Source organism: Colobus angolensis, unplaced genomic scaffold, assembly GCF_000951035.1.
Source record: "Colobus angolensis palliatus isolate OR3802 unplaced genomic scaffold, Cang.pa_1.0 Scaffold685, whole genome shotgun sequence".
Taxonomy (NCBI): domain Eukaryota; kingdom Metazoa; phylum Chordata; class Mammalia; order Primates; family Cercopithecidae; genus Colobus; species Colobus angolensis.
Genome location: NW_012120543.1, coordinates 238,247 through 250,453, shown reverse-complemented (window position 1 = coordinate 250,453; position 12,207 = coordinate 238,247). Strand labels below are relative to the sequence as shown.

General features: G+C 41.7%; 1 protein-coding gene across 1 annotated transcript; it reads right to left on the bottom strand.

The window, feature by feature from the left end:
* Positions 1–3,200: 3,200 nt before the first annotated feature.
* On the bottom strand, positions 3,201–6,322 carry TMSB15A (thymosin beta 15a). The gene is made up of 3 exons (XM_011926441.1): positions 6,210–6,322; positions 4,591–4,707; positions 3,201–3,649 (listed from the first exon to the last, which is right to left on the bottom strand). The coding sequence occupies exons 2-3, from the start codon at positions 4,688–4,690 to the stop codon at positions 3,612–3,614; spliced, it is 138 nt and encodes a 45-aa protein (XP_011781831.1). The 5' UTR covers positions 4,691–4,707; positions 6,210–6,322; the 3' UTR covers positions 3,201–3,611.
* Between the last annotated feature and the right edge of the window lie 5,885 nt (positions 6,323–12,207).

Below are 12,207 nucleotides of genomic sequence, written 5' to 3'. Positions count from 1 at the left end.
GGAGCTTGCAGTGAGCTGAGATCCGGCCACTGCACTCCAGCCTGGGTGATAGAGTGAGACTCTGTCCCAACAAAAAAAAAAAAAAACAAAACAAAACAAAAAAACAAAAAAAACTTTATGTTTTCCTAAGTGTCTGTTCTAGCTACCTACTACAGCCCAGTCCTGAAAGCATTTTCATTTTTACCTAAAGCAGTGGTTCTTAAGCTTGAATGTGCATCAAAATCACCTGAAAAGCATGTTGAAACAGTGTGCTGGGCCCCTCCACCGGTTTCTGATTCATTAGTTCTAGGATAGAGCTTGAGAATTTGTACTTCTAACAAGTTCCCAAGTGATGCTAATGGTGCTGTTCCATGGACCAATACTTGGAGAACAAGTAAGCTAAAGTAAAAGTATTGCCGACTGATTACTCCATCTGTTCCTCTCAATATATCAACAATACCAATTTTCAGGAAGGAAACATTCTAAGTGAGAGAGACATAGAAGATAGATGTTGTAAAAATAGATTAAGTCACAAATCATAAAAAGAAAGAAGTAATAATATATACACCATAATTTTGCAAAATTATGACAAGAGAACATCCCTTGCTCTCGCTGAATCTGAATCTCTGGGGATGAGGCCCAGGAATACACACTAATTAGCAAGGGTGATCCTAATGTTCATGGCTAAGGGACCACACTTTGAAAAGTTCTCCTGGATATATTCACAAATAATCATCACAAATCTAAGCTACATCCTGTACATTGTTCTAAGTTACCTTGTTTATGTATTGAGCAGTAACTTCTCATGTGTGACCTGAAAAATGTCTCCTTTCCTCTATGAGCCCTGGTTTCTTCACTTAGCAAATGCATTTCTATCACGCAGCATGCTCTAGATCTACTCCAGGCTCTGTCAATGTTACCTCTTTTTCCTTTCTCTATAAATGTAACTGCGCACAACAACATAAGGCTACAACAAAGGCTTAGCGCTGTCAGTTTTGCAAGTAATAAATGAATTCAGGGTGATAAATCTCAATCTCTTTTTATATTGGGCTTATGGGAAAAAAATCCTCCCTTGGTTGGGAAAGACAAGTGAAGCTTGTAGCTAAAAGAGTAGCCTGACATTATTTTAAAAATACAGGGAAAATCTACAGCAGGTAAGCAAATGTTTTTCCCATCTCATTTGTGTGAATATTCACTTAGCAACCACATTTATTTCACCTCTCATCATGTACCTTTCATCTGCTCCCTCTCAGTTTACCACTTATACTACCCAGGGTAGAATCACTGCCTTAACGAAAAGGATAGATACCAGGTATAATTGAACACTGGGAGTTATCATCCAATCCCAGCTTACCTGACAATATTCATGCTTTCCTTTAGGCCCTTTGAAATGGGCCTAATCTTGAGTTGGATTAGTATACAAATACAGAGGCTGCTGGATCTCTCATGGATATACAGCACTTTTATCAAATTTGCAAGTAGCAACACTGAAAGGAGAGCAAATGTGTTCAGTGATAGAATCAGAATCCAAAGAAATCTGATAATGGCAAACGGGCACACCTAACATGCAACCAGCATGGTTCCCCATCCATGTGACTTGTGTCCAAAGGATCTGAGAAGTGTCTTCTGGAGAAGACTTCGAGGTATGAGGGCAGGCACACAACAGCTGACTTTAAATACTGGAGGGTAGATTAACTACCTTGTGAAGGTATCCAAAAAACTGTCTGAGGACTGTTGGATAGGAGCTAAAGGGAGGCAATTGGGGATACAGTATAAATAGCATGTCATTGCAAGGGGCTGAGTGACTGTTGGACAACTGTTTCAGATAGGAGGTAAATTACTGGTGACCAACATGGTTACTTCCAAGGTTCAAATCCTCTGGCTACACTAAGCCCTGTGATTGTGTCACTCCATTGGCACTTGATCAAAGTTGACCCACCTACTGTTTTGCTTCTGGAACTTTAAGCTATAGCGAAAAAATGGTTTCCACTTCTTGTTTAAGGATATAAGCCCTTAGAAAAGGGAGGTAGGAATAATACTTGAGGTTGCAAATAGGTGCTAAAAGCATAATTTACTTATTTTTTGTAGAAAAAGCTCACAGTCTGGATTAATAGAGCCACAGTCAGGATGGTTATACAGTACACACAAATGTTAACACTTTTAATTGGTGGGATTATATGTAATTGGCTTGAATAAATTTAAAGTGATGAAAGTATTAAGGGCATGGATTGGGACATTTGCATTTATATGTATTCCTTATTATATTAATCAGCTCAAGCTACCATAACAAAAATATCATAGACTGTGTGGCTTAAATAGAAATTTACTTTCTCACAGTTCTGGATGCTAGAAGCCCCAGATCAAGGTCCTGCAGGGCTCTCTTCCTGGCTTGTAGACAGCTGCCTTCTCATTATATGTCCCCACACGGCAGTGATCTCTCTCTCTCTCGATCGCTCTCTTCTCGATCGCTCTCTCTCTCTCCCTCTTTTTCTCACTCTTCCTCTTCTTCTTAAGGCTACAGTCCTGTTGGATTAGAAACTGATCCTTATGACCTTATTTAATCTTAATTACTTCCTAAAGAACCTACCTCTAGATATAATCACACTGGGGGTTACGGCTTCAACATACAAATTTGGGGGAACACAATTCAATTCATAGCACTTATGTTCGTTGTGAACACCAAAAATGCTTGGTTCATAAGACAGCAAATTCTGTTCTACACAAAAACCAAACCAGAAGTTCTCTACTACAGGTCATTAACAGGTATTAGATATGAATTTATGCTCCACAGAAGTTATATTGTGTTTAGTACAGTGCATGTTAGCATGTGCCTCTGGCCCCTTCCCCATCCAACCCCAGCCTTTGGTGTCCCCTTCCATTAAGTTGAAAAATACTTTCCAAAAGGCAAGAGCACTCCTCTTTAATATTCGTCTTGAACAGATCACTTCGGACCGTGTATTTTCATTTCTTCATTCTGAGATAAGGGGGTTAGTCCACATGATCTCCCTTCCCAAGGTTCTCTAACTCTGTGATTCCAACTCTAAAGAAAAAGCACCTAGCATCCCCAAGTCAGGACCCACTAGACCTGGAGAGAAGTGAACATTTCCCACATGAATAATCTGCTAAAACAGTTTTCCTTCAACCATTCTGTTTGGCTGAAAAGTATATCCTTGTGCACTTTTCATTTCACAGAAGACCACCAAGAGTCAACCACAGGAGTCTCAAGATAATGATTACATTGGTTACTTTATTACTACATTAGACATGCAAATAAACTGTGAAAAGCTGCAAAAACACGCAACTTCATGAAGATTATAAAGCAATGGAAGCACCCATCATAGCAGTTTATAACACACTTATGCAGTATAGGATGCAAGAACTACATACACAAAGGACATCGATGGTGAAATTATTGATAGCATCTGCCATCCAGAACATATGCACCAATGGTAAGTTTAAAAATGAATTTAAGGAAACACTGGCTACCTCTGACTTCTTAGCCAGGGAACATAGGTGAGAAGACATCAGAAGATGCCTAAAATCTCTACAAACACATGGGTTTACAAAAAACAAGCCTAAAACCAAGACTCTCAGGTAATGCTGAAATCTGCTGTTGGGAGGCGATCCCCATTTTACGATGTTTGAACACACTCTTTCTCCTGCTGGATAGCTGTAAAGACAAACAAACACAAAAATCATTAACCGTATTTACCTAAGATTAAGTTCAGTTTCTTTCAAAAGAGCTCCTTGCTAAGTCATTGAAGTATGCATAATGCCTTAAATTTAGAATGCCAAGGCATTAACCACAAATTCTCACATTAGGGTGTGTGCATGTATGTGCGTATGTTAACTACTGGAATATTCATTAGAATCTCTAACTATGGAGGATTTTTTTCCCATTTGAGAGATAGAAATGTGCTGTTGCCATTTTTTCATAGATGATTCATGACTGAGCTATGAAGCAATTTCTTCAGATTTATCTATCTGTATACAACTAGGAAGTTATACCTTTTCAGACAATTTTGACTAACTTTGGAACTCTCAAAGCTAACAAGACAAAAAGCTCCCCTCAACTTTTGCAAAGACACTTGGAGTTTCTCCACCAGGCTGTATTTCTGGAGGGCAAAAGTGATCACTTATCCCTTGAGTCTGCAAGCCCTAAGTGTACCCAAGATCTAAACTTGTTCATTATCTTTATCTCATCATCAGAGGGAGAAGGCCAAAACTGCAAAGTTTGCATGGACCTTTAGGTATAAGACCACTGACCCAAACTGATGGATGCAGGAAAATGTCTAATAAGCATAAAGTGAACAAAACTAAGATTTTTCTAGTGCTAAATCCAATATTCCAAGATTGATTTTTAAGGTGGTTTTTAGTAATTTTCCAACAAGAAACTAGTTTCCCCCTATTCCTATTAAGACTTATGTGAGAACTACTTGTATAACCCAAGTAGGAAGATGACTATTTGATGTTTTTAACTGTAACATTAAATACCATGGTACTCTAATTATTGCTTACTTTGCAGCAAAAAATCACTAGAAGTTAGGTTTATTTACTGAGCCTATTAGCTTTCTCTATTGTTTGTTTCCATTAGAACACCCCATGACTTACTTTCCTTTGAGGGAAGAGTATTTTTTTCTTCAGTATTAGTTTTCTTCAGTTTTGACCTGTCAAACTTCTCCACTTCCGACAAGTCTGGCTTATCACTCATCTTGACTAGAAGATAGCCTGAAAAGAAAAAACATTTTTAAGAAAATTTACCTGGCAGAACTATCTTCGGACTAAAGGGTCACAAGCAAAAATTTTCACATTTCATATCAATGTATATTCTACCTGCTCATTTTCAACAGGAAAACAGCAACAGATCTTAGAAAACTAATATTTTTGTTAGAATAATTTTAACTCCACATCATTAGCCCGTTTTTGATAGGCAGTAAATGCCATTGGATCAGAATGCACCAGAAACTAAGATGCTCCAGAAACCCAAAGCCAATATGTCTGACTCTTAAAATCACAGCAAGGGTAAAATGGAGGTGATAGAAGCACAAGAGCAGACCGGGATAGAAGAAAAAATAAACACTGGTTTTAACCAGTTAATGATTTTGTAACAGGAGAGAGCACTATTCGAGCATCTTCACTTTTTTTAAAATTACTTTTGGTTTTTGGCATTTTTTTTTTTAGGAGATGGGAAGCAGTACACACATACACACACACACACACACACACACACACACACACACACACAGAGTGGCATAAGTTGTACTGATTTCTATCTATTTTAAATGCCCAAAGATGACAGTACATTAAGGCATTACAATACACGTCTCATAATAGCTCTTTGTGGCATTGGTTTATAAACGTTGTAAGAAGGGACAGCTAACTAGGATCAGATCCAGGACTTCAGCAGAATGGGATAAACCAAATATAAGTGAGTCTTCTTTCACCATGTTTTCTCTGCAGAGAGGCAAGGAGATGCGGTTCAGAGGTGCATGGCTGTGGACCTGACGAAATGCCTGGTGCCCTGTGACCGTCCCGAGTTTGTCCAGAAGAGACAATAGGATATCCCAGAAATCGGAGGGCAGAGCTCTCTTGCGCGAGCTCAGCCCCACCCTCGTGGAGTAGGATACTATGTCTAGTGCTTGGAGTAGAATAGAGAGGCCCCCAAGCAGCCAGAAGTGCGGAACATGCCTCCATTCCGTCAAGTTTACCCTAAGACCCTCCTCTGCCGAGCGATCAGACGCCAAGCTCGGAGCTGGGAAATTGGAACTAACAAATAAATAATAGCAGGGCCGAGCTCATAGGCCAGTCTGTCAAGAGCAGTTTGCATATTTTCTCAAATAACTATTAGCACTGTCTGGCGCCCAGCCTAACGGCCACCGGAGGGGAAGGAACGAGGACCCAGCCCCAGAGGGCCCATTCCGGACGGCCCCCAAACTCATCCTCTAAGCCTCCGACCTGCAGCTACTGCGGACGGGCCCCTTTAAGGGTCCGCGCCCCCCGACTTGTTTCCAGGGACCAACCCCCAGGAGGGCTCGGCATCGCGCGCAGAAGGCGGCGCCCCAGGAAGACAAAGGCGCGGACTCGCTCGGCCGAGCGGCGGTGCAGACGCGAAGCGCCAGCCCCAACTCCGGCTCCTCTGGTTCCCGAAGGCGCGGCATCCCCCGCCTCGCAGTCCCGACGCCTTCCCATCTCCATGGTCCTCTGACTTCTGTGAGGCCGCAGGTCCTCACCTGAAGGCTTGAAGACGAGTGAAAGGCTGTCCGCAGGGCTGAGACCCAGGCTTGCTCCGGACCAGGTTAGCGTTCCCGCGCAGAGCCCTGCAGTGCAAAGCCCTGTAGCAGGCCCCGCCCCAGCCCTCTCTGATTGGGCAAAGGTTTCCGGGCTCGCCCCCTTCCCCTCCTCCGCTAGAGCGCCCAGAGCCTGCGTCCTCCCTCTCCTCCAGGATCAGGGGCTTGGTGAAGTCAGAGTCGACCCCGCCTCCCCAGACCCACCTCCCAGACCTCTTCCACTGCTTTAGTCCTGAGGGTCCACATTCTCTTCATCCCGAGTACTCTCACTCCTTCACAACAACAGAGGCCTCTGCAATAAGCAGACACATCTTGCCCAGTGAGCATAGAACATCTGAAACTCCGAGGTCCAGGCTGAATGACCGGTATTTAGGCTCTCTCGGCTTTTTATAACCATTGGAGCCTAAGGACGCTATGAAAACCTAACAGTAGGTTGGAAGTGGGGCTCGGTGTTGTCTGCTCTAATCCTTGGCCAGGTCGTGGAGTAGGGGTGCTCATGGTGAGGGTGGGTGGTTCAGGGCCATTCACTCCTACAACTGGACATTTCTGTGACAGTAGTACTCTCCTATGAAATGTAACAGTCACATTTGCAACTTTCTGGGCCACTGAACACGATAGCAATTTATAATAATCACAGAACAACTGAGGCTATTCACCTTTATATCCCTAATCCCTAGCACTTTGGCCCACAAGACACGTTGGTTGTGGAGATGTCTATAGACTGAAGTAATAAATACGTGATGGGGGGAAGTTTGGGGCAATAGCACCACCCAGTGTCTGTTGGAAGAGAAAATTGAGGATCCAGTATTTACTTGAAAGGACTAAACGTTCAAGATCATTTTCTGGATACTCACCCAGAACCTTAGAGCGTTGAGGTAAGATGGAGGTAGAACTATGTCTTTAGCTTGCACCCCATGTGTGGTGGTATAGATCTATATAGATTAAAAGTCACTCTTTCCATAAGGATTTCTCAAGCCTTCCCCACTTCATTCCCTTTTCTTTGCTTTTGTAGCACTTTGTGTTAATTTGAGAATTGTGTATGTTTGTTGGAAAAACTTTTAAAACAGAGAGATATACTCATTCAACAACTAATATTCCTTGAGTACCTACAATGTCCCTGGCATTAAATATAATAAACACCAGTGTTTTCACTACACAGATTTCAATGTTGTTAACATTTAGGTATACTTACTTTGTCTTTCTTTTAAGGACTAAAAGCGTTACAGAAAAAATTGAGGTTTCCTTGACCTTCATTTCATTTCCATTTCCCCTCCCACTTCCCCACGGGTAGTCCCATCCTGAATGTGATGTGTAGCTTTCAGCCTATTTTTCTGTCATTACAGATCAATGTGATTTCTGTTTCCAGGAGCAAAATGAAGCGTTGTTTGAACCAGTGATCCAAGTCTAAGACCACACTCCTCACTTCACTTGGGGTTGACAGGAAGCTCCAGACAGTCACCCCTCCATAGCCCAAACCTCAAAATCCTGCCACCCTGATCTGCCTTGAATCATTACAACTCATCTAATGATGACATTTATCTCCATTTGTGCCAGTTACCCCAAGACACCCTTCAACTCCTACATTCTAACCACCATAAGGTTGTGTCCACATCCCCTCTTTATTTCACTTTTCTGACTGCTTCTCTACTAATAAAACACAGTGCACCCTCGGTAATTCCTCCAGATTTTAAGCCTCTTCTCTGAATTTCCCCTTCCATGGGGATTCTAGATCTCCTGAAGCCCACTCATGAGGAGCATATGAATTTTCACTCCTACCACCACTGTACCACAGATCCTAAAGCTTATATAAGCGACTTTGCTGCTTCTCGTTGCTGCCTTTAGATAGCAATCCCCCTTCCACCCCCCTAAAAACTTCCAGCTTTTGACAACTCATGTCATTGACTAGCCTTTGTTGTTGTCATATAACAAATTTCAACTGTTCCCCTCCGGGCACGATGACTCACGCCTGTAATCCCAGCACTTTGGGAGGCCGAGGCAGGCAGATTCATGAGGTCAGGAGATTGAGACCATCCTGGCTACAACGGTGAAACCCCATCTCTACTAAAAATACCAAAGAAAAAAATAATTAGCTGGGCATGGTGGCAGGCGCCTGTAGTCCCAGCTACTCAGGAGGCTGAGGCAGGAGAATGGCATGAACCTGGGAGGCGGAGCTTGCAGTGAGCTGAGATCACACCACTGCACTCCAGCCTGGGCCACAGAGCGAGACTCCATCTCAAAAAAAAAGAAAAGAAAAAATATTTCAACTGTTCCCCACTCATTTCTCAAAACTTTTAACTCTACAACACAGTCATTCTCAAAGGTAGTTGTCCTGCTTTAATTCTTGGTAAGTTCAAGAATGATAATTCTGACAAACTGGCCTTTTCAGTTCCTTGAACATTTCTCCCCCATAACATTGCCCTCAACTCCACCTCAGTTACACAGCCATAGTCTAGCCCTTGTCACTATAATTGCGGGAACCCCTCCATAATCTCAATTTCAAACTTCCCTCTTTCTGACCATACCCTCCTCTCTTTTCACCTAACTCATTTTGGAGCCTACTTTCTTTCAGCCTCACCAGAATCTCCAATGCATTGATCTTACCAGATTTTCACTATCTCTTCTTCCCTTTATCGTATTCTCTCCCCTCCTTCCCTAGCTCAAATGTCAGGTTCAGTCTTTACAATCACTTATCTACATATACCCTCCACTGTCCTGCCTTTTCACTTTGTATTGTTTCATAGGAAAAATAACAACCCTGGTTAAGTACACTTCAACAAGCCTGAGCCTACAAAGTGAAATCTGGCCAAAGGAAAATACATAACTACATGACTCATTTCAATTTAAATTCATGACCATTAACTTAAATGAGACTCTTAATGTTAATAGGCACTCATTCTTTAAATCTCCTGGCCCTTAACTTTCTGACTATTTTAACTTATTACTTCATAGCTTCTCTCCCATCAAACTCTCTATACCACCTCTCCATCCCAACTCTTCTCTTGCTTTCTATTTATACTAGAAAAGTGTAGCCCTCAGAAGAACACTTCCACACACCCTGTATTACTCAGGTTTCTCTAGAGGGACAGAACTAATAGGATATATGTGTATGAAAGGGAGTTTATTAAAGAGAATTGGCCCACATGATCACAAAGTGAAGTCCCACAATAGGCCATCTGCAAGCTGAGGAGCAAGGAAACCAGTAGTGACTCAGTCTGAGTCCCAAAACCTCAAAAGTAGGGAAGCCAACAGTTCAGCCTTCAGTCTGTGGCTGAAGGTCTGAGAGCCCCTGGCAAACCGCTAGTATAAGTCCAAGAGTCCAAAAGCAGAAGAACTTGGGGTCTGATGTTAGAGGGCAGGAAGCATCTAGCAAGGGAGAAAGATGAAGGCCACAGACTCAGCTGTCTGCTCATTCCACTTTCTGCCTGTTTTTTCTAGCCACGCTGACAGCCAGTTGGATAGTGCCCACCCAGATTGAGGGTGGGTCTGCCTCTCCCAGTCCACTGACTCAAACATTAATCGCCTCTGGTAACACCCTCACAGACACACCCAGAAACAATATTTTGCATCCTTCAATCCAATCAAGTTGACACTTAATATTAACCATCACACACCCCTACCACCATATCATTTCACCTACCTGCACCTGCCTATATATATATGACTTTCCTGTTGATATCATACATGAAATTTCCAGACTCCTGTCTAAAAGTTCCCCTCCTTTCCCATTAGATCTCTCTCTCAAACCAATTCAATGACGTTGCTACCATCTTTCTCTCCCTTATCACTAGCATCATCAATATTGTACTCTCTACTGTATAGTTTCTCTCAGGATACAATTGTACTCTTATTTCTTATCTATCTACCTATCTCTCTATACACACATTATTATATATGTGTATATGTTTATATATACATACACACATTCTTTTTATGTGTACATACTCTTGACTTCAATCCTCCTACCTACCATTACACCATTTCTTTGTTCCCCTTTGATGGAAATCTTTTACAGTTCCATATGATATATATTTTCATGTTCAATGTAAGGCATTATTTGAACCAGGACTCCTGACCTAAGACCACAGTCCCCTAGGCTTTCTATCTACATCAATCTAGCATCAAGAAGGATTCCCCAAAAATAATCCTTCCTTATCCTCCATTTTCTCTGTCTATTCTATTTCTCATTCCCTCTGTTCCAGGCGTGGCCTCCCTATTATTCCTCAGACAAGCCATGCTCACTATTGTGTTAGGGCCTTTACAATATCTATTCTTTATGTCAGGAAAGTTATTTCCTCAGATATCCAGTTTGACTACTCTGTTATTCTCTTTTAACAGTTGCCTATTTCCAATTTTTCTTCTCCTGGTCTCTCTTGAACACATCAATCAGGTACGCACCTCTTCCACTCAACTGAAATTACTTTTGTCAAGGTCATCAATGGCTTTCACATGGCTCAATACAATGGTCAATTTTTAATCCCTCATTTTGAACTATCAGCAGCATTTGGCATAGTTGATGAGAGTTCTTCTCACTTCACTTACATCGCATGGCTCCCAGGACACTGCACTCTCCTATTTTCTCCATCCTCACTAGCTCTTCCTCTTCTCCCAGACCTGTATAAATGGGAGTGACCCAGGACTCAGTCCCTGTTCTTCTACTCATTTCTATCTACACTTCCCTGGTGCTATCTCCCAGTCCAATAGCTATAGAAAACATTTTTATGTTAACAATTTCTATATTCGTGTCTGCAGGCCAGATCTGCATCCTAAACTCCAGTCTGATATATACAACTGCCTATGCAGCACCTCCACTCAGATGTCTTATAGACATCTCAAACATAAAATGTCACAGACTAAACTACTAATCTTTTCTCCGAAACCCACTCCTCCCCCAGCCTTCCCCATCTCAATTGATGGCGACTCCATTATCCATATGGTCATGTCAAAAATATTGATATCATCCTTAATTCCTCCCTTTCTTTTACACTACACATACAATCCATCAGGAAATTATTTTGGCTGCACTCAAAATGCATCCAAAATCCAACCACTTATCGTCTCCATTTGTATGCATAAAGTCTAATCCACCATCGTATCTCATCTGGATAACTGGAGTAGTTTTTGGCAGGTCTCTCTACTTCAGCTCTTGCTCCCTAGTTTTTGTATTCTCAACATAGAATGTAAAGTGATTATTTTAAAAATATAAGTCAAATCATGGTGCTCCTCTACTCAAAGTCCTGCAAAGGCACCTTATTCTCCTCAGAGTTAGAGTCAAAGTTCCTAAAAGGCCCCACATTTTCTGGCTCACCATCATTTCTCTGACCCATCTATCTACTCTCTTCATCACTCACTCTGCCCCATCCATGGCCTCCTTACTATTCCTAAAGACCAATGACACTATGAAGAAACTGCATCAACTGGTGTGCAAAATAACCAGATAGCATCATGACGACGGGATCAAATTCACACATAACAATATTAACCTTAAATGTAAATGGGCTAAATGCCCCAATTAAAGGACACGGACGGGCAAACTGGATAAAGGGTCAAGAAGCATTGATGTGTTGTATTCAGGAAACACATCCCAAGTGCAAAGTCACACATAGGTTCAAAATAAATGGATGGAGGAATATTTACCAAGCAAATGGAAAGCAAAAAAAGCAGGGATTACAATCCTAGTCTCTGACAAAACAGACTTGAAACCAACAAAGATCAGAAAAGACAAAGAAAGGCATTACATAATGATAAAGGGATCAATTCAACAAGAAAAGCTAACTATTCTAAATATATATCCACCAATACAGGAGCACCCAGATTCATAAAACAAGTTCTTAGAAACCTACAAAGAGACTTATACTCCCACACAATAATAGTGGGAGACATTAACTCCACTGTCAATATTAGACTTATCAACGAGAGAGAAAATTGACAAGGATATTCAGGA

Bases quoted from the DNA above. Each gene is read 5' to 3' on its own strand.
- TMSB15A (XM_011926441.1), bottom strand. From the start codon at position 4,690: ATGAGTGATAAGCCAGACTTGTCGGAAGTGGAGAAGTTTGACAGGTCA. The intron at 3,650-4,590 runs GTAAGTCATGGG...TTGTCTTTACAG, and splicing joins TACTCTTCCCTCAAAGGAAA to CTATCCAGCAGGAGAAAGAG.